Source organism: Podarcis liolepis (assembly GCF_965112155.1).
Source record: "Podarcis liolepis genome assembly, chromosome: 2".
In the NCBI taxonomy this organism is placed as follows: domain Eukaryota; kingdom Metazoa; phylum Chordata; class Lepidosauria; order Squamata; family Lacertidae; genus Podarcis; species Podarcis liolepis.
In genome coordinates, this window is record NC_139555.1 from 70,062,034 (window position 1) to 70,083,317 (window position 21,284).

General features: G+C 47.1%; 3 protein-coding genes across 8 annotated transcripts in view; 1 reads left to right on the forward strand and 2 right to left on the reverse strand.

The window, feature by feature from the left end:
* Positions 1-7,367, reverse strand: part of UBA7 (ubiquitin like modifier activating enzyme 7) — a 48,210-nt gene extending 40,843 nt beyond the window's left edge. The window contains exons 1-5 of one of the 5 annotated variants that reach the window (XM_083488667.1): positions 7,280-7,367; positions 6,042-6,244; positions 4,776-4,838; positions 2,988-3,156; positions 383-517 (exon numbers count right to left, since the gene is read on the reverse strand). In XM_083488667.1, the coding sequence (XP_083344793.1) occupies positions 383-517; positions 2,988-3,156; positions 4,776-4,831 (360 nt within the window). In that variant the 5' untranslated portion in view covers positions 4,832-4,838; positions 6,042-6,244; positions 7,280-7,367. Of the gene's footprint in view, positions 1-382; positions 518-2,987; positions 3,157-4,775; positions 4,839-6,041 lie in introns of those variants that run through there. The other 4 variants (XM_083488668.1, XM_083488669.1, XM_083488670.1 and 1 more) reach the window with 4 other exon arrangements.
* A 53-nt stretch (positions 7,368-7,420) lies between these two features.
* Positions 7,421-10,737, forward strand: TCTA (T cell leukemia translocation altered). Its single transcript, XM_083488809.1, has 3 exons — positions 7,421-7,783; positions 9,662-9,716; positions 9,859-10,737. The coding sequence occupies exons 1-3, from the start codon at positions 7,519-7,521 to the stop codon at positions 9,899-9,901; spliced, it is 363 nt and encodes a 120-aa protein (XP_083344935.1). The 5' UTR covers positions 7,421-7,518; the 3' UTR covers positions 9,902-10,737.
* Positions 10,738-11,525: 788 nt separating this feature from the next.
* AMT (aminomethyltransferase) lies at positions 11,526-20,308 on the reverse strand. 2 transcript variants are annotated; one of them, XR_014522335.1, is made up of 9 exons: positions 20,143-20,308; positions 18,482-18,649; positions 17,472-17,552; positions 15,825-15,956; positions 15,515-15,593; positions 14,056-14,201; positions 13,179-13,359; positions 12,274-12,902; positions 11,526-12,198 (listed from the first exon to the last, which is right to left on the reverse strand). XR_014522335.1 is itself a non-coding variant. In XM_083488745.1 (9 exons), exons 1-9 carry the CDS (start codon positions 20,242-20,244, stop codon positions 11,843-11,845), a joined length of 1,224 nt encoding a protein of 407 aa, XP_083344871.1. In that variant the 5' UTR covers positions 20,245-20,308; the 3' UTR covers positions 11,526-11,842. The 2 variants fall into 2 exon arrangements, 1 of the variants encoding a protein (XP_083344871.1); XM_083488745.1 differs by having other exon boundaries at positions 11,526-12,021; positions 12,747-12,902.
* Between the last annotated feature and the right edge of the window lie 976 nt (positions 20,309-21,284).

A 21,284-nucleotide genomic window follows, 5' to 3' on the forward strand; every position in this document is an offset into this window, starting at 1 on the left:
GAACAAAACAGTGGCACTCGAAGATCACTAGGCCATAAATCATCACTATGAGAAACAGCTGGGCATGGGCAACAGGCTTGTTGCTTTCATTGGGTAAAGAGCAAAAGCTCTCCCGCTGATGTAGGTCAGAGCCTGCTGAAGCACTGGAAACAGTGGTGACATTCACAGCACCCCATGGCTCCCCCCCCCCAAAGAATCCTGGGAACTGTGGCTTCCCCTCAGGCACCCTTCACCAACTACAGTTCCCAGGAGTCTTTGGGGGAAGTCATGTGCTTTAGAGGTGGGGGAAATGCACTTTAAATGGATAGTGTGGATGTGAGTTTGATTTTTTATCATCACTAGAGTCACTCCCATGACATGAGACACACAGCTCTGTCCTTACCTGGAAAGTAGACAAGAAGCTCTCAGACAGCTCATTGGTATAGGCATGCACAGGGACATGTGCGTTCAATTCTGCAAGGCGGCACTGGGAGACCAGAGCTCGGTTTTGCCCCACATCATTCTCCGACAGATAGAACTGCAGAGAACCAGCAATGCTAAGAGTGAGGATGGTGGGGGAGGATCGCATTGTGGAGCTGAGTGGATTTCACCAGTGCTTTTTTTCTGGAGGAACGCAGGGGTACGCATACCCCTAAACATTTTGTGAATCTTTGGACTTTTGTCCACTTACTGTATTTATTTTCCCCGATTTGAACAATAAAACGGATATTTTCTTGAGTCAAAATGAGAGTACCCCTAAATATATTTTTTTAAGAAAAAAAAGCACTGGATTTTACTCTTTTACCCACTGCTCTACCACCAAATTCAGGACCCAGCTACATAGGATATTAGCAATGCCATTAGCAATCATGTTTATTTAACATGAATATTTATTCATGTTATTTTAAAAAAAAATTAAAAATATTTAAAAAATATTCAATCCTGAGCACCGGTGGGACATTGTTTCAAAAATGGCAGCATGCAGGGAAGGCAGGTTTAAGCACACTTGGGGGGGGGAGTCACTCTTTAGTATCAATGGGAGCTTTCCCCCCTAATGGTAATTAACACAAGCAGGGAGGGGGGTTTCAGAGAGATTATGGCTGGAGAGAAGGCTTAAACCTCCCATCTCCATATTCTGTGATCTATGAAAAAAAATGCCCCTCCCCACACATTGTGTGTTGTTGTTTTAAAAAAACGCCACCACAAATCGCATTATCAATGTCACACGCAGTTAGGCCCTCAGTACTACGTTGGCTTAGAGCAGACTCAGAATTTGGCTTCCAGCTCCATTCACAGACTCCATCCATCATCAGATATATGCTTTAAAAAGGGAGTGTGCCTATTTCTTCATCAGCATAGGGCAGGTTGCAATTCATTATGTGATTGCACCAGAAAACAGGGTGCAGAAAAGAGCATTGTGAGAATATCAGCTTTTATTGACGATTTTGTTATTTAAAAAAACCAAGCTTCTTGTCCTAATTGCTGCAAGCGTAGGCTTAAAACTGTGAGAGCAATGCTTAGTGAAATCTCAGGAGTCCCGAGAGAAACTTGTCAGGGATTCCAGTGGCCAAGGGGCAGGACTTCAGCACCTTGAATTGCCACTAGCTTTTCCCATATCTTCAATAAATTATGCAAAAATGTGCCTATTTATTCAGATTATTAATTCCAGTATGTCCGGGCTCAATATTTCAATACTTCTAGGTTAGGATAGGTATGTTGTTAAACCAACATTGCAAACATACTACTCCAGTCTTTGAAACCAAATATACTGAAGGAGACGTTGAGAACATTGGGGAAGGGCTGTAGCTCATTGGTAGGGCATCTGCCTTGCATGCAGAAGGTCCCAGGTTCAAACCCCGGAGACTCCAGGTAGTACTGGGAAAGACTTCAGTACAGAAACCCTGAAGAGCAGCTGCCAGTCAGTGTGGCCAATAATAAACTAGATGGGCCAATGGTCTGAGTCAGTATAAGGCAGCTTGCTGTGTTTCTTGTGAGAACCAGGGTACCAGAAGGTGGAGTTTTAAAATTAATTTCAAAACAAGCTGTTGTGAAATTCATAGCCTAATGTAGCAGCATTTCCAGTTCTGACTACTTTTAATAATAGCAGCAACTGACTCACCAGACTTCCCAAATTATGCAACCTTGTTTGAATCTCATGACTAGATTATGCTGGAAGCCATGAAACTACCAATAATTGTTTTTTTGTGGGGGGCATCTAATTGTAGTTATTATTACAGTGGGCTATAGACTGGGATCAGTCAAGAGTTCAGGTGACTTATGATTTAATATAGAATGTTGGGACATAAAGGGCAAATGAAGCAAAATTTGCTGTATAAGTGATAGATTCTAGCCTTTGTCACAACAGCATATTGATTAATTTATTTGGACTAATAGTATGCTCTGCCTAGAGTTCTCACAGAGTTCTGGGTTTCAGAATAAAATTATATGAAAACAATATAGGATTGAAGAATACATGTGAATAGCTTGGCACAAAATCACTAGAGTCAACAACAAGGTCACCACAGATACCCAGTGTGAGCTCTGGAAGGACTTGTTAGCAAACACGTCATACACAAGAACTTAGCACACACACACACACACACACACACACACACACACACACACACATATACATATAACCTTGGTATAGAATCCTGGGCTCCTTTTACTAGGTCCTAATTTGGAAATTACGGTTGCAATCCTATACACTTACGTAGGAAAATGGGGAGCTTGCTTCTGACTTGGCATGTATAGGATGTTGCCTCAGAGAGGAACTGCTGCAAATATATATTAAGGAAGTGGGGGGGGGATGGCCCAGAGGAATGCAACAATGATAGAAAAAATGATAGGAAAAAAGCCATAGGGTATGTTAACAGTGCCAGCAAGGGAAGAGGACTTTGTGCCACATTTCCTTGTTTGCTAGGCAAAGCCTCTCACATGTTCAATCCTACACATGTAAACTCAGAACACCATTGAGCAGATATAGGATTTCACCCTGGGCTGCATACCTGTGAAGAAAGGTCACTCCACTGAGTCTCACTCTGGTCATGGACAGTGACAGATTTCACTCCTGCAAGGATGACGTTCTTGGCAATCTCCACCCCCAGGCCCTTCATTCCAGAGACCAGCACAGCTGCTCCCACTATCTTCTGCATGGCCTCATAGCCCAGAACATAGCTAGGGGGGAAAGCACAGCTCTGTGTTTGAAATATGGTGAGTTATGAAGTCCTGGACAGTAGAATTCCCTCACCAGCTTCCCTTAAACTCCACCTCTACTTTCCCCTTGCCAGCCACTTGTACCTGCCCCCACCTCAGCTATGGTAGTCACTAACATATTACCCCCAAAGAGGAAATGGGTCACAAACAAGAGGACACAGATTTGCATGAAATGTACACATGCTAATTTATATGTGCAGATTCAATTTTAGAAATAATTGGGGGGGGTGTACGATGGGAGTAGAAGCAGAATCTTGCTGCTCCAGCCCCAGATTCTTTAAAAGGCATCTTCCAGCTGCCCTGATCACCAATAAACAGTGGAATACTAGAAGGGGGCATGTTCTGGAAAACACTCTTAAAACCATAAACACACCTATGGTTCAGAGCCCCAGTACAGCCTTCCCATATGATTGTGGGAACATCCAAGAACTGCTGGAGGCATTACAGGAGTAAGGGCACATACATGCATATGTGGTGGCAATGTCCAACAGTGGTACATTTTTGGTCTGCAGCAATGCAAGAAATGTCAATCATTTTGAATGAACTGGTGGATTTCTCATTGTTCCTTTTGAACATGCTTGAAAATTACAATTTACACATGCATCCAAAGATTTGTTACTGTTCCCGGGTATTGCAGTGCAGTTAGCCATTGTACAAAGCTGGAAGACAGTGGAGGGTTTGGACCTGGACTTATGGTACTGGAATGTATGGAATACAGCAGTGGCTGAATGACTAACATATCACCACCAGTGGGTATTAAGAAGTAAGGAAGCATACATTTATTTATTTTTTTGTCATTTGACACTGCTTGATTGAATCCTTTCACAGTTTGAAACAAAGCTATCCTCCCTCAGAATTTAACTAGACCAAGGTGACTTGCATGCTTGCTTGGTCTGCTAGCCAGGTACTAACTGATGATAGGCAACTTCAGGTCTTTATTATTAGCCTGGATGGCTCTTCAAACAGCAACACAATCAACTAGAGGACTGTTCTCTGCCAAGTAGGATATCTGGCCCCCATCACACATACCTTAGTTCAGCTTAGTCTGCCATATTTCCCCAACAAAATACATTCATATCACTGCTCACTCTGTAACATCTTGCCCCAGTCATAGCACTGTGATCATTTTCAGCCACCCAGGCCTCCTCCCGACAATCTGTTTATTGAGCATGCATCCCAATCTCCATGCACAAGGATGGCATGCAGGTTATACAATGTCTGCTCTTTGCTTATAATTAGTTCTGATTTTTTCTGGGGAGGTTATATGTGAATGAGCATTCATCTTGATTTGGTTGTGGTAGTGACTGTGGTGTATTTTGCTCCCTCCCATCAGTCAATCATTATTCCACACTTTTTAGTGTATTTCCCCATCACGTTCCTAACTGCAAAGAGTCTGATTGTTGTTACAGTGGATTTCTTGGGCCTGGGTGTTTTAATCCACTTTAATTGGACAAACCTAAGTTCCCAGTATGCTGTGGAATCCCTTCTCAAAAAAACAGTAGAGGTGTGGAGGTGATCCTGGTCGATATCCCTTTTCAGCTCTGCTAGAATGCTTTTATGTAATGTGTCACAAGACTTACAATTGGCGAGAGTACAGGTCCTCGTCGATCTCAGGAAGGCTCTTTGAGGCACTCATTCTGCTCCTGCCCATCAGGAAGAAAAAGCTGAGTAAATTCCTTTCTGCTTCCACAGCCAGAAGCATTGTGCCTCTGAATACCAGTTGTTGGGAATTGCAAGACAAGCCATTGGCCCATCTATTCCAGCATCCTGTTCTCAAACTAGCCAAACAGATTTTCGTGGGTAGCCTGCAAGCAGGACCCAAACACAACAATACTCTCCCACCTGCAATTCCCAACCAATGGCACTCAGAGGCATACAGTGGAACTAAAACGTTGCCCTCATGTGTGTGAGTGGGTGTACAGTATGTGTGTGCAATGGACAGTGCAATGTTATGCATGTCTACTCAAAAGGAATAATATCAAGGGAAATGGGACTGATCTTTTATGCTGTGAACTGCCTTGACATCTTCGGATGAAGGGAGGTATACAAAGTTAATAAATAAAATAAATAAATAACCACAGCAGCCTGAACATAGCCGTAAAACTGATGTGTGAAATCCACCTTTCTGTCTGCCGCTGCCACATCTTAGCTTAGCCCAAACCTGACCAGGTAACACAAAGTTGGCCCCAAGAAACCAAACAGAGAAGGGAGGCATCCTAGTGTGTAAGTGCAGAACCAAGCAATGCAAAGCATGAGAAAAGATGCTTTTTCTGGGTTCTTCCAGATCTGCAATCCCCCAGTGTCCACAAGAGGCACTGCAGCAGAACACCACAGAATTCATATTTCTTTTTCACCTTAAAATAAATGCTCATTAACTTGATTCTTAGCAGCAGCCATGGGCATAGCCAAAATCCTGGCTATGCCCATGGTAGCCACTAGATTGTCTATAGCTCAAAAGTGGGAGAATATTCATGGCTTATCCCTTCAACCATGGTATGAAAACATATGGAATACTGTAATCACCAAGAAGATAACTCATAAACTTTGCCTTATGAAAGATGAAGAACCTGTGGAACATTTCTATGCTACCTGGTGGATCATCATTTCTTATGTTTCAGATAACAACCTACTCCTTTCCCATACCATGGAGAGAAATATGGTCTTCCTGATTAAATACAGAAATGCAATTATACTTACCTGCATAACATAGACATCTCAGTACTGGCTTTCCACATTGACATGTGCCATTGTTTTCTTTTCATTGAATCACAGAACTGTAGAGTTGGAAGGGGTCCCAAGGGTCATCTAGTCCAACCCCCTGTGATGCAGGAATTTCAACAGCTTACCTTTTATTCCACGTTGTGTTCTTGCTTGTAAGGATAAAATGCGATATTGTTCACTTGCAGCACCACCCCGAAATAAAATTAATGTTCGTTTCCAAGGGGAAATTAAAGCCTCACCTGAACTTGGGGCTCTAACGCAAAGACACAAGCGCCTCAAGGGTGACGGCAACCCTACTGAGGATCCTCTCCAACCTATCAAAGTCTGGCTTCTCCCTCCCTAACGGAGACAAACGAAAGTGAAAGTGAGGTCTTTTCCCGGCAGCCAGGGGATGGCGCAGCGGTGGCTCAGTTTCTTTGCAGCGACTTTGAGCAGGAATTGAAGGCAGTACTGTATTTAGAATGGTCATTAGCCCACGTTCATTATTCTTTTATTTCCTTCCTAGTCCTACTCTGAAACCAAAGCAGTATGAGTAGCCCTTGAATCAAGGGGCGGGCGAGGAGAAGAGAGAGTCAAAACCAGACGCAGCCGAAGTCTGGCTGTGGGAGGGTCTCCCGGTAGCGGCTTTGTACTTTGTACAGTTTAATGAAACTGGTGGTCCCGATCTGCTTGATTTCCAGTCACTGGGGCAGCGGTAGGCTGACCTCCTGGTTCATGAACCGGGCGCGCTCCCACCATATGTAGGTCGACATAGTTCAGTGCTGCTCTCTACACTAACTGGCAGCAGACCTCCAAAAACAGCGACGAACATAGGAGCCAACTTCTGGGGGCCGCGGGGGCTTCGGCCCCTACAATAAAATATTTGAGGGGGCCGCGCCCCACCAAAATTGATGGGCATTCCAATGCAAATAGTGTGTGCGTGCTGCGTCATGTGATCCATTATGAGGGGCGGGGTGGGGTTTATCTTGGGCCCCCACAATATTTTGTTCAAGTTGTCACCCCTGGCTACGAAAAATAGCGAAGCCATTTCAGGGAGTTTCAAAAGGTTCTCACAGAAGGGCGGGGGCGTTGCTTCACGGTACTGTAGTGTGGTGCTTTCTTTCGAGCAGTGTTTCCTAAGATTATACAGCGCCTGCCTTCCCTCGTCGCGCCAGCTAGCTAGCTCACGCCGGGCCTGGAAGGTGATGGCTTGCAAATGCCGCGAGCAAGCAAGCAAGTCAATAACAATATATCGGGAAAGTTGTGCAACTCAGCCCTGCGCCCGTTTCACCTGAACCTCTTTGAAAGCGGGGGGGAGGGGGGAGAATGAAACTACTCGCGGGCAAAATAGGACAGGATCGGGTTATAAGGGTGAGATCCTAACCAGATCCGCCCCAGGAAGAAAGTCCCATTGAGCATAACGGGGACTTGCACCCGAGTAAACGCGCCCTGTGGAAAAAGCGGTGCACTCGAGGTGGGAGGGGGAGAGAACTGGAGGCGGGAAGAGAGCCGCGCGGGGCGGGGCCTGGATCTTTCCCTGGGGCGCACGCGCGGCGCCGCTGACAGTTTCCCCGGGGCTTGTGGCGCAGCGCCTCTCCCTCTCCCGCCGCCTTTGCGAGTGGGATGGCGGCGGCCACGGCGGAGGAGGCGGTGGCTGCTGCTGCGGCGGCTGCTGCTGCTTCTGGGCCGGCGGAGTGGGAGGTGCCGACGAAGGCGCTGAGGGCTTTCACTTGGCTCTGGCAGGAGTTCATGTCGGACTGGGAGGCCCAGGACTTGCGCGCCGCCCTCTTCCAGCTGCTCCTGCTCTGGCTGCTGGTGAGCTTGCTCGGCATCCAGGTGGCCTGGCGGGTCTACGGCAACACCGTCACGGGCCTCTACTACCGGCAAGGTAGGGCTCCCTTCCGAGGCGGGCGCTGCAGCAGCCGCCGCCGCCTTCTTTGTTTACCTCGCGTGACCCACCCAGCGCTTCCTCTGGCTTCGGCGTAATCCCCGCCCCGGGGTAGCTGCCTCTGTTTTGCTGCTCCGCTTTCGCTTCCTACCCCGTGGCTACGCCTCGCGCTTCTTCTCCTGGCTCTCTTGGGTCCCTCGAAGCCTCGACCTTGCAGGTTGCTAAGGGTCAGTGCCCGAGTCCCCAAACCAAATGCAACCCTTATGGATGAACAGTGGCTTCCCCGGTTGTGATGCAGGCGCATATTTGCTGAGCCGTGGCAACTGGACTTGGAGGCAGACCACTTTTAAGACTAAAAAAAGAAAAAGAAAGAAAGGATGGGCTTTGGAGATGGCTGCCAAGCTCTGTTGCAACAGCCAACTATTCTACACAGTGGAGGCCCCATCTGGTTTAAGGGCCCATCCTCTCTTCGAAGTGGTCCTTTCTAAAACAAGTTGCTGGCCAATTCTGTTACCGTCCAAGTCTGTTAGATGGCCCTTTTTGTCCTGTCATGTTGGGCCACAACAGCAGCCGTGCTGGGCACTGTTCCTAGTTCCACATTGAATACCAATTCTACATATCCTGCTGCTGACTGACTCCAGAATTGTACAGTAATTGGATACCATCCAGGTCCTAAACTGACCCTGGTGAGATAGTAGATAGGGGGCAAGTTTTGAAAGGTACTTTGCTATGTGCCTGGCACCCAGATGCAATTGTTTACCCGGGTTTCTCTCTGCTGACATCAGGGACCCCATGGGCATAGCGGGGGGGGGGGAGGGGGAGCTGCCCCCCATGCACAAAAGGAGAAGCCTGCCCCATAAAAAGCCCAACAAGGAGATCCCCTAAATACACCTCCAGAAAGATTCTCCTTCCTTTTGTAATACATGACTGAGACTGCTGGGTGCTTGAATAAGAGTATTTCTTCTGTCCTTCTCCTCAACTGCTGGGATGCATAATCATGACACAAAGAGCTGTTTAACCATTTTTCTTGCGTGAAATAATGGTGTGTGATTTGTATTCTGCTGTGATTTGTCTTTGGAACCTGCAGTATAAAGTGGCTCCCAAACAAGTAACAGTAGCTATATTGCACCCTAATTTTTAGGCATATGTCTTGAGCAAGAGGTAGAAAACTTACTACACCATATTTGCAACATATGTTTGCAATATTTGCAATATGTTGCAAATATTGTGTAGTATGTTTTCCACCTCTTTCAACATCTGTTTTGCTCCTCACACCCAAGTTAAGAGTCATGTGTCGAAGACAAATGTCACAGAAGCTTATGACTGCAATCCACTAACTGGTTTAACCAGTGCCTGGATTTAAGCCAATTTAGTTCTACTGCCGTCAATGGGACATTCACCTTAAATCTATTTGCTTTAATTTAATAGGGTTTGTGTGAACTGGACTAAAAAAAAATCATATTAAAAATGACCTTTACTATCCAACCTTTCTCTTGTCAAAAACTGAGATCATGTTAATTTGGGGAGAGTTTTGGAATAACTGACTGGCATTAATTTTTATTTTCATCCGTTACATACTTTTCTTGGTAATCTTTTTGGTCAAAACTTTTCAAACTAACGATCAGTTAATTGTCAGGATTAAACTATATATCCTCTCATGTGTCTAGGAATATAGGAAGGGGTCTTATAGCAGGCCACCCCATTGCTTCACCTGACTCAGTATTGTTTACATCAGCAGCATTTCCTTTGATTTCGAATTGTGTTCGCAAAGGAAGCTGGATTTGCAACCGCCACTGATTACCAGCTGATCTATTTGGAGTCAAAGGACTGCCAGTTGAGAAGTCTTCCTGACTAACAATATTCTCTTCTCCTTCCCAGGTCCGGGAGGGCAGAATGGAGGGACACCAGATGGATCCTCGCACTTCTCAATGTGGTGAGTTGATTTATCCATTGCCTTCCAGCCCCTCCAGATGATGGAATCGGTGCTCATGGGGATCTGGTGCTGGAGGAATACAGGATGTGTAATCCCTGTTAACTCATGATTTAAAGTTTCGGTCTGTTTTGTTTTCATTTAGGGAGAGTTCAAGTAATGAGAGTATGAAAACGCATCGGGAGTGATGGCAGAGGTTACTAAGCCAAGCTCCTGCTGCTCTAGGAGCATAGAGGACGCTGACGCCCGCCTGCCTGCCCGCCCAGAGGCCTCGCTCTTTCAGTGCTGAGGAGACAGCAGCTATAGTCGCCCTTTCTCTCATCCTGTGGCCTGAGCTGCTGGTCAATGCTGGTGCTGTGAAAACTGTTACTGTCCATCCATTTAACCAAGCACTGAGTCTCAGGATTGCTCTACTCAGGTTGGGAAGCTGCAGTTTCCCCCCTTCATTAAGCTGTCTGCATTTCTTCTTCTTCTTCTGCCACAAGTTATTTTGCAGGCTGTCCTTGAGCCTGCCTCTCTTCAATGTAAATATCAAACCCATTGCTGGCCTGGAACTTGTTTCTTTCTGCAGTGGTGCTTGGATTTCCCTTGCCTTGAACTGGCCTCAACTTGTAAGAGAGGCAGACGCCAGGGCTGATGAATAAATTATTTCTCCAGCTGAGCTTAAATTGCTCTTTGCTAATTATCCCCAATCTTGTGTTGGAAAGCTACAGAGACTTGCTTAGTCTGACCGATTCAAACCCTTGCTGGTTCCTTGCCCCTGGTCAGATTTTGCAGTCTGTGCCAATGACTATCTTAGAGCTCACTAGTTCTAAAATAGTTCTGCTCCAAAATCATACTACTTGGTGTTCAATCCCTGGAAGAGTCAGGTGATTGTGTGTGTTCTGTAGCTATGTAATGCTGGAGCTGCTGATGTGATATTGAGCATCCCTCTATTTTACCATCCACTGCCCTCTTATTCCCCGGTTGTGTGTAATGTATGGGTTTAATGTATGGGTTATAAAAGAGTGATGGAAAAATTGAATATAGTCTTGACTCTTATTGCAATAGCTGTTGAGTACTTGTGTACATATGCAGAACATAGATTAGGGTTTTTTTGTATTTACTTAAAGTTCCAAAATATCAGAGTTTGCTCTGAAGTAACTCAGAGCAAAGCTGTCAGTGTGACTGCCTCTGTTGAACAGCATTCCTGCTCAAATATGATAGGTGCCTGCTATCTGTACTTTCCATAAACAACTGAAGATCTTTTTGGTTTTTTTGTACTGTTTGAAAATTTCCTTGAGATGCATATAAATACATACTAATTCCCCAAGATAGCTGCTGCACAAAAAGTATTTTATCTCTATTTATGTGGAGCAGTTCATAGCAGCTCTCAATATTAGTGTCTTCAGCATCCAAAGTAAAAAATGGTTCCTTCAAATGTAGTTCTGAATCTTCTAGGCTAGATGGCAGTAAGAAAACAAAGGGGTTTGCTCAAGCTGAAACACTATTTAAATATGCCCCCTCCAGAAAAATAGTAAGAAGAGCAGGCCTTTGGCTACATATTAATTGGTATAAACATTATTTGGAAGAAGAAGCCCACATCAGGGCATGATTTCTCTTTTTTGAGAAGTACATCTTTCTTCCCCTACGCTACAGGGAGAATATTTACCAAACTGGTAAAATGAATGCGCTGAGCCTACGTATGGGAAATAGAAGGAATAAACCAAGAAGCTTGTTCTTTACTTTTGTTGCAACGTAAGGGTCTTCTTCCTGCTAGCTGAGCATGCATCAGACTATTTCAAGAAAAGGAGCAGATTGAAAAGGGCAGAAGAAAATTCAAGGACTTTTTAATATTTGGGGATAAATGCAAAAGGGGGGTGGGTGGAGTTCTGGAGATCAAGTCATTGGGATCTTTCTGCTTTCAGCAATAGGCCAAGAGGCAGATGACACTGGAGCATGTTGTCAAGTCTTTCTCAGTTGCCTGCCTCTTCAGTTGTTAACGTCCCCAACATCCCCTGAAATAGTTTCTCTCTTTTAAGGGTTGTTTTCCTTTCAGTAACCACCTTTGTGGCAGAGCCCTAATGGAACTGAGGGACCCTTTATAGGCAGGCCAGAATACAAAACTGAAAGCCAGTGCCAGCAGCAGCCTATTTCACTGTGTAGTAATTGGTGGCTACAAAGGGCATCTTGGTCACTAGAGCAGGGCAGCTCTTCTTCCTCACTTCTACAGTGAGGGCTGTGCTCAGTTTGCTGTAGTCACTCTCCACGTATCCCATGGCGATGTTCTTCTGCAGACAGGGGGAAGGGCAGCCACTGGTGACCTCACCTAGCGCATGGAGGAACGGACAGGGCACTTATCAAAAGCAAACATACAATTTCTGCATTAAATGATCAATAAAAATTGCTGCCAAAAATGCAACTTCTTCCCAATTTCTATAAGTAGGGTGGAGAGCCTAGTTTTCTACACACACGCAATTAACACGCATGGCCCTTTAATGATCCACTAAAGACAAGAAGAATGCAAACAAGCTATGAAGAGCATATACTGCCATAAGGTTTGTTGCTGCTTTCTGTATGCAGTTCCAATAGAACACCTCTAAAAGGCTGCATTCTGCAATAATCTTCAATGAGGTTCACTTACTAGAATGTACTACTCTGCTGCCTGAAAGGGGCAGGGAGTTAATAGAAGCAAATCCACTATATATTTTGAAAGCTTTGTCCCCTACGCCTTTGGACACTTCTCAGTACACCTTACTTAAATTTGGCATGGTGGTTTGAGAGATCAAGGAGCAGGTTTTCATCCATGTTTATATATAAATGGACACAATTTTGAAGGGAAATGATGGGCAGCCTTTAAAAACTTGCACTGGTTTTGTTTCCAAGAATTCATGAGTACAAGGCTGCTAGTTCTAAACAAAGCTGTGCACTGAACACCATTGCCTGCAGTATGACCAAGCACAGCAAGTATTACATGCTTATTGGGGTGCTTGTTGTAGCAGAGGGCTGATGTGTCATCTTCGTAAACAGTACTCAGAAGCTTGGAGAACCTACCAATGGCCTTGCCCTCTGGGCTGAGAATGGGCATGTGCTGCCGGATGGGAGGCCCTGAAGAAGTCAGCCCCACACGTTTCCTTTTGGGCTTCTCTTTGATTTGGGCCAGTATGATTGATGCACCGGGGAAATCCATGGCAGCACGGCGGCGTTTCCCTGAGAAGCAATTGGAAATAAGGTGTCCTGTTAAGGCCAACAGAACAAGAATTCCCCCGCCTGTGGTCCAAATTACCCTCACCACATAGTGTCCCATCACCATTGAAGGCCTAGTGCAGCTTCTCTCCCATTCCAAAAAAACACCCTTGTTCCATGCCCAGTCTACTCTGGGGTGCAGGAATGGGTAACTTTTTGCCTATTTGATATTGGCCAGGAATGTCAATGGGTAGGCAAGCAGGGCAGGGAGAGAAGTCCAGAATTTCAGCTAGCACCTACCAAGGGTCCATATCAGACTGGCTTCCACAGGGGTTGTGCTCTCATCAATGTCGTTCCCATACAGACACAGACCTGCCTCCAAGCGCAAACTGTCCCGGGCTGCGAGTCCTGCCAGCCACACAGTGGAGTCCTTAAGCAGCAGCTCAGCCAGCTCCACAGCTCGGCTTGCAGGCACAGAGATCTGGGTACAGAGGAGCACAGTGATTTGGTCTGTGTGATTTTTGCCACCCTTCCCCCCCCACCCCCACTCCCAACTTCAAGTCACCTGGCCCAATCCTGCACGCTAGCTCAATCTGAGGCTATGTCCAGGCTTGCCTGACACCCTTCTCGCCCAAGCCAACCTGATTCAGTAATCCCCTTCTTCATCAATACGCTGTCCTCCCAGCCTGAAATAGCTTTTTTGCTTCTCAGTGCACAACATCAGTGCTCCTGCTCCTCCCACCTCTTTTTGCTTAGCTGAGCCAAGCCCTGACCATGTAAAGGTAAAGGTAAAGGACCCCTGGACAGTTAAGTCCAGTCAAAGGTGACTATGGTATTGTGGCATACATCTCGCTTTCAGGCTGAGGGAGCCAGTGTTGGTCCACAGACAGCTTTCTGGATCATGTGGCCAGCATGACTAAACCGCTTCTGGCACAACGGGACACTGACGGAAACCAGAGCGCACGGAAACGCTGTTTACCTTCCTGCTGCAGCGGTACCTATTTATCTACTTGCACTGGTGTGCTTTTGAACTGCTAGGTTGGCAGGACCTGGGACCAAGCAACGGGAGCTCACCCCGTCGTGAGGATTCAAACTGCTGACCTTCTGATCGGCAAGCCCAAGAGGTTCAGTGGTTTAGTCCACAGCACCACCCACGTCCCATTCCCTGACAGTGTACCTCTACGCCATCCTCGCCTGTGTAGCCACAGCGGGTGACCCTGCAGCCTGGCACTCCGAAGACACTCATCACTGCACTGGTCATGAAGGGCAGCTTAGCCAGGTTGTCTGACACCCCAGCCTGTAGCACTCGGGCCATGGCAGGACCTGGTAGAAAGGAGAAGGGAAATGGCTAGGAGCTTGAAGAGGTGTTAGTTCACCAGGCTCCGCCCCCCCCAAAGGAGGTTCAGTAAGTCCCAGTTAAATGATGGAGGAAGGAATTGGGCATTTCAAGCTGAATGAAGTGGGCTCAGACACATAAAGGGTGTTGCCCTTGCTGATCTCAGTCAAGGCACATCATTGCCACTGCGGCAGTAGGATAGAATTTACTGCCACATGATGTGGCACAAGCTTAGCCTCTAAAAAGGCTAGGGCAAACTCATTGACGAGTGATCTACCATTAACAGCCACAACAGGTAAATATAACAGTCCACACTCCTTCCAGGACCAGCCCAAGACATCTTGCTGCCTGAGGTGAAGGACAAGGTAACACCCCACTCCCTAAAGACCTTAGGGACTGGACAGAGATACAAGGAATCAGGTGGTCCCTGAGTCCATCCCCACATGGAATGGCAGAAGGGCTCTATCTTGTCCTGGCCTACCTATACAACTCTGCCATTTAACCCCTTGCTGTTGCTCCTTGCCCTCACAGGATCTGCTTGCTGGGAAAGCTGCCTCACTCTGCCTAATGATAGCGCCAGTCCTCTCCCCTCTGAGTATCAGATGCTGGGGACAAAGAAAAGGGCTATTGCCATCCTAACCTGTTGGGCTGGGCCACTGGTAAGAACAGGGTGTTGGATGAGATGGACTATCAGATGTAGCAGGGCCCTTGGGCTCTTATGGGTGCAGAGCAGCACAGGGGAAAGTGGGTTTGTCATATTCGAAGGCCTTAGGCAAGTCAGTACCACACCAGCTAGCAACAAGCTGGCCTTGCAATGCCCCAATGAGCCTAAAGATGCAAAAAAATAAAATAAAAGTGGGGTAGAAGTGGGGAAGGCTTTGGATGAGGGGTAGGCAACCTAAGGCCCAGGGGCCGGATGCGGCCAAATCGCCTTCTAAATCTGGCCCGCAGACGGTCCAGAAATCAGCATGTTTTTACATGAGTAGAATGTGTCCTTTTATTTAAAATGCATCTCTGGGGTTGTTTGTGGGGCATAGGAATTCGTTCATTTTATTTTATTTTTTCAAAATATATTCCGGCCCACGACATGGTCTGAGGGAAGGTTGCTGACCCCTGCTTTGGACAATGGGATTAGCTGTCCCAGGAAGATCAACAGTAAGGCTATTGATTGGTCTGAGAGATGCTACTGTATCCAAGCAATTAAGCAGCAGTTCTGTGCATTCCCTTAAGGCAAATGCCTGGATATTTTGTCTGCTGCTTCCCATAGTAGGGGCAGTTATCACAGGTACATAATATTTACCTTGCAGAGCAAGCAAAGCATTGTCTGACACTTCCAAGTCCACATCGCAGCCAGCTGCTTTCATTTCCTTCACCTTGTTCTGCAAGCAGAAACAGAGAGCAGCAAGTCATGACCCACTTGGGGGTGGGGGAAGGCATCTTCCTCTCTTCCATCCCATTCTCTCTCTCACTGAGTCCAGCATCAGCTGCAGCAAGGGACAAAGATCAAGTTTCCCAAAGGACTGGAACTACCTAACTATCGTCTGTGTTTCTGCTGCCGCCTCCCATCTAGGAACAATTCCCTGTAGGATTGGATGGTGAGAAACACATACCTTCATGAGGGCAAAATCCTTGTCCCTGCAACCTGCATTGGAGACCACGTAGAGGTGCTGATCTGAGGTGCTGGTCACAATCAGGTCGTCCATGATGCCTCCTCTTTCATTTGTGAACAGAGACAGAGTGCCCTGAAAGTAAAGCGCAGTTCAGTTATTGGTTGCCAAGAGTGGCTACCGTGTAACAGAAGCCAGGCTTTGGCAGACATGCAGTAAAAATAATAAAGTCATAATGATTTCCCTCTGTATAGTACATTCCTTGTTTTGTGACAGCAATGTGGAATACAGTTGTATTAAGATATGCAAACCCATATTGGTCAGTGTCTGTGACCTCATGAGGAACAAGCAACCAAATATAAAGAAGAACTTTCTGCCAGTAAGAGCTGTTAGACAGTGGAACGGACTCCCTGGAGGTTTTTAAGCAGAGGCTGGATGGCCATCTGTCATGGATGATTTAGCTGAGATTCCTGCATTGCAGTGGGTTGGATGAGATAACTCTTGGGGTCCCTTCCAACTCAATGATTATATGATTCTCTCCCTCATGCCTACGTAATTGTGCGTCACTACAAAATGTGATTTCTGCAGTGACCCCTTCACTCTTCTCTTTCCAAAAGCCACCACCTCTATTATTTTCAAACAAGAGCAGCTAGACAATTTAAATGTCTTGCCATTTTGTGAACCTTTAATAATTTAGTTTTGAATGCTGAGTGTTCGACTCCTGCTATTCATCCTCTCCCCCCCCCTTTCTATTTTAAAGGGAAGTATAATGGTTATATGGGATGCGGGTGGCGCTGTGGGTTAAACCACAGAGCCTAGGGCTTGCCAATCAGAAGATCGGCAGTTCAAATCCCCGCAACAGGGTGAGCTCCCATTGCTCGGTCCCTGCTCCTGCCAACCTAGCAGTTTGAAAGCACAAAGTGCAAGTAGATAAATAGGTGGGAAGGTAAACGGCGTTTCCGTGCGCTGCTCTGGTTCACCAGAAGCAGCTTAGTCATGCTGGCCACATGACCCGGAAGCTGTCTGCAGACAAATGCCAGCTCCCTCGGCCAATAAAGCGAGATGAGCACTGCAACCCCAGAGTCGTCCGCGACTGGACCTAATGGTCAGGGGTCCCTTTACCTTTTTACAATGGTTATATAGCTATCACCAGGAAGCAAGGTTCTCTCCATCTCACCCCCTCATCCATTAAATGGAAATAGTGTTTTACTGGTGCTAGATTGCAGTTTGCAGGGGTAGCCTTCAATGAATTACATGCATTTAAGAAACACTTCGATCTTATAGAAACGTCCTGTAAAAGTATTACTTTTACTTAGATCTGTGTCCTGTCATTGCTCAACGGTGCTTGAAAAGTGCCAATCTTTCTTTACATCATTTCCCCCTCCCATCCATTCTATAAGGTGGCCCACGGAGCAACAGTGATTTGTCCAAGATCACATAGTTGATGGATTTGAAGTGGGATGTTCCACATCCAAATTCAGCATGCCATCCATTATGTTACACTTGTGTGCAACCTAATGAATGGGAATCCTGTGGTGCTGGACTGGACTACAACTCCCACATCCCTGACTCAGCTATGCTGACTGGGGCTGATGAGAGTTCAACAAGATCCAGAGGGCCGAAGGTTTCCCACCGAGGGCTCCAACATACCTGATTAGGCTTCAGCTCTGCTATGTCCCCAACTACTAGGCTCTCTATGAATTTAATCCGATCTCTGCCAAACACTTTTGTCTGTAAAAGAGAGAGTTAACCTCACATCACCAGGGGGCTATGCAGGACCAAGGACAGCACACTTGAACAAAACATCTGAGCCTGGTGCTCCCAGGCAGCTGAACTGCTGCTTTGGTGCGGCACAGTTGGGCTTTATTATTTTTCCATTTATTAGACACATTTCTAGATTGCCCTTCCTCTCCAGGGGACCTAAGGTGATGTATAGTAGGATATAAACACACAAAATATGTATCGTAAATAAAACATAATCCTAACCAACATACTACAGGCCACCCCCTATTTATGCAAGGCATTGCATTCCAGGCCATTGCGTGCTTCCGTGAAATTGTGTGAAATCAGAAACCCATTGAAAAAGCCTGCAAATGCCCCATTCTGCCCTTTTAGTGGCATTTCAGTGACATCTTTATGACACTTCTGGGGCACTTCTGGGTTTGGCGCTGTGTGCATGTGTGTGATCCCACACATATTGGTCATGGCTAAAACGGGAGTTGCCTTATGAAAGGACAGGTCGAGCATGGGGCATAATTCCTTTGTTAAGTAGGCTTAACTCACTGATTGGTCCAAGGCCACCCATTGAACCTCATGGCTGATCAGGGGTGTGAACCTAGGTCTTCCCAGCCAAAGTTCAGCATGTTTCTTACCACACCACCCTTTGGCAGTTCACGAATCTCAGATTGTCAGCTGATACTTATAAAACTGTGTTTTATGCTACGTAGTGATGCTCTTTGGGACAAACACAGCTGCCCACGTTTGTGGACTATCATTGGGGATCTAGCTGCAGACTCTCTTGGTGTGTATGGGGGGGGGGGCTAGGAGGGCTGTCATGGCGAGCTCCTGCACTTCAAAACTGAGCACTGCCCCACTGCTGAAGATGACCCCACAGCGGAAAGGCTGGAACTTCAATGACCTTTGGCTTCCTCCAGCATTACCTGCAGCATATGAGACACATCGAAGAGAGAACAGTGCTGGCGGGTGTGCAGGTGGGACTCCAGGTGGCTGTGTGTATACTGCACTGGGAGGCTCCAGCCGGCAAAGGCCACCATCTTCCCGCCATGGTGCCGGTGAAAGTCATAGAGGGGCGTCTGCTTTAGGCTCTCCTGCAGAGGAAGGCAAGGCATGTTCTGACTGGCAGGTGCCAGCAACCCATCTGAGATCATCGAAAGGTCAGCAGTCTTGAGATGGCCAACCAGGACTCATTATCACTCGCACCACTGTCATTCCCAACCCTGGCCACATCAGAAGGAAGAATATCCTGACCTTCCCCTACCTGTTCTGCTTAAATTAAGCACTGATGTGTGCAGCCCTGGGTGGCCTCAGAGGCTAGACACTGACCTCCAGCTGTCTTGGAGAGTGGACCCATCACCTCCTAGCTGAGAGCCAGCCCCAGGGACCAAACTTTTCCTGTTGGAACAAGGGGTAGCTCTGGTCTCTAAGCTCCCTTTGACCTTTGTGATTAGTGCTTGTTTGCTTAGTGCCTTATCAGAAGTCCAATGTCAAGAGGAAAATAAAGCTGCTTGCCCTTTGTACCCAACCCCCTCTTGCAGGTCTGCAAAGCCTTTCCTGTCTCACTTTCCCACCTGCCTAAGCTCTGGCCTGCACAGTTGGGAGACAGTCACCATGCTCTCCAAAGGAATCACATTTGCTATTTAACACCCTCCCCCTTACCGTCTGCTCTTTTTCGACCATGGCTGTGGTGAGCACCTATTATGGGGCAAAAAGTTGCTGTTTCTCGCTCACCACCGGTATTGGTCAAGGGGTTCAGTAGGGGAGACTCTACCAACTTCCACTCCAACCCCCACATATGGAAGGTTTCTTCCTCCATTCACCCCCCCCCCGCATCCACCCACTTCATAACAGGAAATTCTTGGGTCACCACCAGGGAAGAACTTTGTTGGAGACGCCACTACCACTACAGCCCAAGTGCTTAATGCTGAGAATAGCATCTTACTGTATAAACTCTTTCTTTAGAAGCATCCGCTGTGAAATTGCCCCCTCGCCATTAGAATGCCCAGGGAACTGCGCCTGCCGCCGACTCAACCAAAAGGACGCGAGGTTTGCGCGGGCGGGCGAGGGCTCTGTCGAGACTCCTTAGCCTTTTCCGCCCCCAAGGAGATCCCTCGATTTCACCCGGTCTCCCCACAAAAGCCAGGCCAAGATCAGCGCTCCCTTTCTAAAGCGGGAAGATGCTGGAAATGAAGCCTGCCTGGGGAAGGCAGCCTCCTCGGACCCCTCGCTAGTCCTGGAATCTCCGATGCGCGAGAGCTAATGCGAAAGCAATGCACTCTGCACATGCTCTGGGACTGCCCAATTCAGATATCCCCCGAACTTTAAAACAGTGACAATAAGCAGGTTGTGCGGTTGACCCGTTTCAGTCACGAGCGTTTGAAAAACAGAGCGCAACTCTTCCAACCCAAAGTCCCCCGCCTGGCCCCCTTCCCTCCGGCACCAGGGCACGGCTGCTTCCCTGGATGCCCGCAGCGAGCCAGCCGCGCTCCGCCACTTCCAACTCCGCGCAAGGCTCGCCTGTTGCCGGGCTTCGGAGCGCACACCTGCAGCCGAGTGGGAGGAGAGGCGGGTGTCCCCAGCTCACCTGCCCGGAGGCGTAGCCCCGCTTCCCGCGCGCGGCAGCTCCGGGGGACCCCCAGCCCGGAGCCGCGAGCCGAACAGCAGCTCCGACGCCGGCCCGAAGCATTTTCCCGGGCGCCCCTACGACATGGCTGGAGAGGACAGCCCCGCCTCCCCTCCCCTGGGCCCAGAGCTCAAGTCCCGGGGAGGAGCCTGGGAAATGTAGTCCCGTTCCAGCGGCAAGTGACCAGAGGACTCGCCCTCCCCAGCCGAAGATGAAAAGGAGAGACGCGCACGCCGCTCCCTTTCTGAAGCCATTCTTTTCAGTTGGAAGATTGAGGAGTATGCAAAATGGACAAGGGTCTTGAAAGGGTGCAAGGTAAGGGCTTCTCAGCAGAAAACGTAGGGATAGCGCTCTCGCGCTCTCTCCCTTAATTCTTTACACGCACAGAAGATGCCCAGATCACACAACTGGAGCAGGTAATTACGGTAGCCTTTAGTGCTGCTTAGGGTTCATTCTAGATAGTAACTCTAACCAAGTGAATCAATAGCAGACTACAATACAGAAAGCATAGCAGTATTAGCTTAGGCAACAGTGGTATTAACAAACATGAGTGCATGAGATGTACTGTAATTAGCTGCTTAAAAATCCAAATTACAGGTCTTTCAGAATACTTACCGTACTTTTACTTTAAAGACAAGGGAATATAGAAAGCAAAGATAGCACTGAAAATGGTTACTAAATCAGGAAGGGCATTTTTTCTTTCCAATTAAGCAAGCATGCATGAATCAGTTGGATTGAATAAAAAACAAGACTACATAGGATCAAAGTAGCCTGGAACACCAGAAGGTGTGGTGGTATTTCCCTCCCTTATTTTGCAGGTTATCTGGGATGTTTGCTAAAACAGGGAAGGTTTTGGAAGCAATTGGCTTTTCTTTTTTAAAAAAAATTATCAATATCCAGCTGTCATATTCAATTCAGAATTAGACAGTGGCCTTTGCTTCTATTCTCCTTTCCACTTGCCGCTCCCCCTTTTGGTTGCTCGGCATCTAGCATGGGAAAAAGAGCATTGGCCCATGTACTCCTAATTTTAGATGCTATTACAGGTTCATAAATAAACTTAAGAGAGGTTTGACAAGTACAATGCACCAAGCACATACAATCAA